Source organism: Cyprinodon variegatus, unplaced genomic scaffold (genome assembly GCF_000732505.1).
Source record: "Cyprinodon variegatus isolate N-32 unplaced genomic scaffold, C_variegatus-1.0 Scaffold730, whole genome shotgun sequence".
NCBI classification, from domain to species: Eukaryota; Metazoa; Chordata; class Actinopteri; order Cyprinodontiformes; family Cyprinodontidae; genus Cyprinodon; species Cyprinodon variegatus.
Genome location: NW_015151183.1, coordinates 143,752 through 148,726, shown reverse-complemented (window position 1 = coordinate 148,726; position 4,975 = coordinate 143,752). Strand labels below are relative to the sequence as shown.

The 4,975-nt window shown below is 45.7% G+C and overlaps 1 protein-coding gene across 1 annotated transcript in view; it reads left to right on the top strand.

Moving 5' to 3' along the window:
• ezh2 (enhancer of zeste 2 polycomb repressive complex 2 subunit) overlaps positions 1-4,975 on the top strand; it is a 20,556-nt gene that overhangs the window by 9,273 nt on the left and 6,308 nt on the right. Inside the window, exons 6-15 of the mRNA XM_015395214.1 lie at positions 693-872; positions 1,128-1,233; positions 2,379-2,542; positions 2,661-2,761; positions 2,855-3,089; positions 3,803-3,969; positions 4,062-4,197; positions 4,294-4,419; positions 4,494-4,672; positions 4,748-4,843. Of these exons, the coding sequence (XP_015250700.1) occupies positions 693-872; positions 1,128-1,233; positions 2,379-2,542; positions 2,661-2,761; positions 2,855-3,089; positions 3,803-3,969; positions 4,062-4,197; positions 4,294-4,419; positions 4,494-4,672; positions 4,748-4,843 (1,490 nt within the window). The remainder of the gene's footprint in view (positions 1-692; positions 873-1,127; positions 1,234-2,378; positions 2,543-2,660; positions 2,762-2,854; positions 3,090-3,802; positions 3,970-4,061; positions 4,198-4,293; positions 4,420-4,493; positions 4,673-4,747; positions 4,844-4,975) is intronic.

The window sequence follows — 4,975 nt, the reverse complement described above, 5'->3', positions numbered from 1 at the left end:
AACTGGTTAGCAAGATGCTTCCGAGAAACCGGCCACAACCAAACTTGCTTGTGAACCTTCAGCCACAACAATCCCGCCCCCTTGATAATCGACCAATCACATTCACTGTATTCACTGGTGTAAAGTCGGACACCACTCAGGAGAATTCAGAAATGCAACCGTTGGAACAGCCGTTTCTCTATGACTTCAAAATGATTTCCTGATAGAATCAGCTTCAGTATTTTTTTTTAAACTTCATCCTTCGGATCTAATCCTCCTGGTGCTTCTCACTCCAGTCACTGGATCCTGCTAAAACCCAGTTAATAAAACATTATTGCTTCTGTGCCTTTGAAACCAAACTGTCTGTTTTCCGTCTGAAAGAATAAAACCAAACTTCCAACCTCGGAAAATATGAGCATTTTTTTCCCCATCCTTTTGAGTTTTAATGCTGATTGATTTATTTACTGCTTTGCTCAATGTTGTATAAAACTATATGATGTATAAATATGTGATAGGAATTGATAAACCCTCCACTGCTTAGAAATGTTGAAAGGCTGATGTGGAGAAAAGGAGGAAAAAACGAGTCCAAACAGAGTTAGTTTCCATCCTGATGGCTTCTCTGAAGCTCCAGCAGTTTGAAGATGAAGAGTCAAATTGAGCCACTGACGAAGTGAAGCGACAGAACCAAACCTGCTCCTTTTGTTGGTTTTCAGAGTGCGGCTTCATCAACGACGAGATCTTTGTGGAGTTGGTCAACTCTATGGTTCAGTACAGCGACAACGAGGACGATGAGGAGGAGGAAGAACAAGACCTTAAGGTGGAGAAGATGGAGACGTGCGATGGCGGCGACCAGCCGGAGGACGGCAGCAAGGAGAAAGACGTCAGCAGTGAAGGTGCGTCCAGAGCAGAGGAGTTCCTGATCCAATTACACAGAACATTAAAATACGCAAGATCAAGATGTTTCGTTCTTTTTTCCTAAATGTTTCTTAGCAGAACAAAGAGTTCTGGATGTCATGGTTACAGATACGTTGTTCAATAACTGGAAGCTTTGGTTTCCATCCAGAAGTTTCAGTAAATTAGGAGACTTTAGCAGAAATCTGTGGTTCAATAACAATTAAATCCTAATAATTGTTGTTTTTCGCCTCCAGGCCGAAGCAACAACGACACGAGCAAGAAGTTTCCTTCAGACAAGATTTTCGAGGCCATCTCCTCCATGTTCCCTGACAAGGGCTCCACCGAGGAGCTGAAGGAGAAGTTAGTGCTTCTGTTTGTGTTTCAGCTGCTGATCCAATCACATGACAGGACCTGGAGGACGACGGATGATCATTTCTACTCACTAATTATACCATCCATTCATCCTCCATCCATAATTATAAACCTTATCCAGACATAAGCCTGAACTTGAAGGCTCTTCTTCCAACTATGTGAGGAAAGATTATCCCACCTGACAGACTGAAACATATTCTCCATTTGGTAATAATATTATGACCTTTTAACTTTAAAGGTCCTAAAAACTAAACGAGAATTAACAGACAAACATAATAGAAAGTGAAAACATACTAGTTAATATTTTAGGCTAAACAAACATGCTATTAATGGAAAAGGAATGAAAGTGAGAGACGTTCTAAATATTTAGTACATTTTTCCAATGGGATTGTCTTTTTCTTTGTTTAAAAATGTTAGAGCAGGCTGCAAGTTAGAGCCTCGATTTTGATCAGGGTTTAGAAAATATGTGAGGAACTGGTTTGAATGGAAATGGACTTTAATATGAACTACTTAGGTTTTTTGTGGTTGGTTGTGTGAGAATGTTTTACTGCCTGACATCTGCTAAAACGCTGAACTTTCTATGTATGGTTTCAATTGGGCGTATTCATAACCAGTTCAAAACTTATGTCCAACGACAAAAATCTTATTTCAAGTTTATAATATCCAATAAAATTCTCATTCCCTTGGCGGATCATTTTACTCTTATTTTAAGATCAGTTCATAGCATTTTTTTTTTTTTGCTTAAATTTTAATTAAATATTAAAACCTTTTTCTTTTCCCTTAAAATAAACATAATTCTTAATACAAATAATGTTTAAGATTTCTTTTTTACTTCATTATCAAACCTTTAAAAACAGAATTTATTTTATACATTTATTTAAATAAGTTCTTTTTACACAATTATATAGTAAAATAGTTTTTTTTTTTTTACATTCATAGAGCTATTTGCTCTGTGTTGTCATAAAAGGAGCAATAAAATGTTTTTACGTGTAGAAAAAGCTGCATAGATGCTGAGTTTGATCCTCCTCAAAGATCAGGTCGTATTAGAATCTTCGGCTCATGACTTGATTCAAGTTTTTACCCTGATGTGTGTTTGAGCTCGAGTTGAAGCTTTTTTATGTCTTTAATTTTAGGTATAAGGAGCTGACGGAGCAGCAGCTGCCCGGCGCCCTGCCGCCTGAGTGCACGCCGAACATCGACGGACCGAACGCCCGCTCAGTGCAGAGAGAGCAGAGCCTGCACTCCTTCCACACCCTGTTCTGCAGACGCTGCTTCAAGTACGACTGCTTCCTTCACCGTGAGTTCACGCCGACCCGCCCAGAACGCTCACAGCTGTTCAGGGTTTCACTAACATAACAGAAACCTCTGGGTTCTACTGAAAAGATCCGATTCTTCATCTGTTTCCGTTCTTTCAGCTTTCCATGCTACTCCAAACACCTACAAGCGCAAGAACCTGGAGAACCGGTGGGACACGGACAAACCCTGCGAGCTGGACTGCTACAGGAAGCTGATGGATGTGAGGCGTCCTCGTCTGATCAGGCCCCCGGGTTCACTCACAGGACCAAGAGTCCCTCACAGGTTGGTCATTAAAACAATGTTCTTCTTCCAGGATGGGATGCAGAGGGAGAGTTCTGCAGGCGCCGTCGCCGATCGCCCAAAAACCCCTTCCAAACGGACGGCCGGCCGGCGCCGCGGACGACAACCCAACAGCAACGGGAACAGCCGGCCCAGCACGCCCACGGTCTCCTCGGAAACCAAAGACACAGACAGCGACCGCGATGGGAGCAAAGACGACGAGCGGGAAAACGAGAAGGACGACAAGGACGAGACCAACAGCAGCTCAGGTACTGCCTGGTGTTTTCCTTTAGGGCCGAGACCCGACCCCATGCAGCTGATGGTCCAGGTGGAGCAGGAAACTTTTATTATCAACAAAACCTTTAATCTGGGACAGTTCTGGTTATCGGTGTTGAATAGACGCAGCTCCACCCGTCAGGTTATTGTTTGATGGTAGAGCTGCTCCATCTAGGAACCGGTTTCTACCGAAGGCTCCAGAGTTTAGCAGAGTTTTACCACATGAGGGTTTAGATTAGACACGTTTCCTGCATTCTTAACAGAATAAAGTAATTCAGAGTAAATCCTTTATTGATTACTGTGCAACAAAACTGCAGGGTTTAAAAGTTCACAGCTCACGCTGTTTGTTCTCTAACTGTGAGACCCAACGCTCTGATGCGATCTGCCTGCTCACACTGTACGTCTAAAAACCTCGTTGGTTTATGAGATTTTATTTACTCTTCATGTATTGCTTTATCCACCTCCATGTCTGTTTAGAGTAAAAGCGTCTAGGTTTTAGGTCCTTTCCCCTCGCTGCTCTGTTGGTTTGTCTCTAACGAGCTGCAGGTTTAATCCCCATTATTCTGGCGTGTCTCCGTCAGCTTTGATGCGTTCAGGTAGCCTTGTTTTTTCCGACCATGCAGCGTAACAGAAGAGGCCTGTTGTCGGATTCAATCGGTTTCTAAGTTGCGGCGGCGGGTTAAATGTTGGGTTTCTGCGCCCGCAGAGGGGAACTCCAGGTGTCAGACTCCAATCAAGATGAAGCTGAACTACGAGCCCGAAGCCGTGGAGTGGAGCGGCGCCGAGGCGTCCCTGTTCAGGGTGCTCATCGGGACTTACTACGATAACTTCTGCTCCATCGCTCGGCTCATCGGCACCAAGACCTGCAGACAGGTGAGCCGACGCAAACCGGTTCCAGCTGGTTTAGAATCCTGAGATGTTTCAGGATTCGGACCAATCGGTTTCTTCTGTTTCTCCTCCTTCAGGTTTACGAATTCAGAGTCAAAGAGTCGGCCATCATCGCTCGAGCGCCGGCTGAAAACGAAGACACGCCTCCGAGGAAGAAGAAGAGGAAGCACCGACTGTGGGCCACCCACTGCAGGAAGATCCAGCTGAAGAAAGGTCCTTCATGACGTTCTAAGCAAACGGGTTGAACAGAACCTTATCAGCGGATCTGCAGCTGCTAATGTCCGGTTCTTAAACTGATTGTTCCTGCAGACGGATCGTCCAATCACGTCTACAACTACCAGCCATGTGACCACCCCAGGCAGCCCTGTGACTCCTCCTGTCCCTGCGTCACCGCTCAGAACTTCTGCGAGAAGTTCTGCCAGTGCAGCTCAGAGTGTAGGAACCCACACACAGGTTCTGCTGACCCAGAAAAAGGTTCCGCTTCAGATCTAAGCCTCTGTCCTCTGCAGGTCAGAACCGTTTCCCTGGTTGTCGCTGCAAAGCCCAGTGCAACACCAAGCAGTGTCCCTGCTACCTGGCCGTGAGGGAGTGTGACCCGGATCTGTGCGGGACCTGCGGCGCCTCGGACCACTGGGACAGCAAGAACGTGTCCTGCAAGAACTGCTCCATCCAGAGGGGAGCCAAGAAGGTGGGGCGGAGTTCTGGACAGGTTCTGCTCGGTTTAAGCCTCTAAACAAACGTCTAACGATTGTTTGGGTTCCAGCACCTGCTGCTGGCGCCGTCCGACGTGGCCGGGTGGGGCATCTTCATCAAGGAGCCGGTCCAGAAGAACGAGTTTATCTCGGAGTACTGTGGGGAGGTGAGTGAGACCCGGTTCTGTTCACACTCAACGCTGAGTTCACAGCTTCCTGCAGGTAAAAACCTGCAACACTTTGGCCCCGTCCACACGAAGCCGAACCCTGACCTAAACGCACACATTTTTCACCAAACC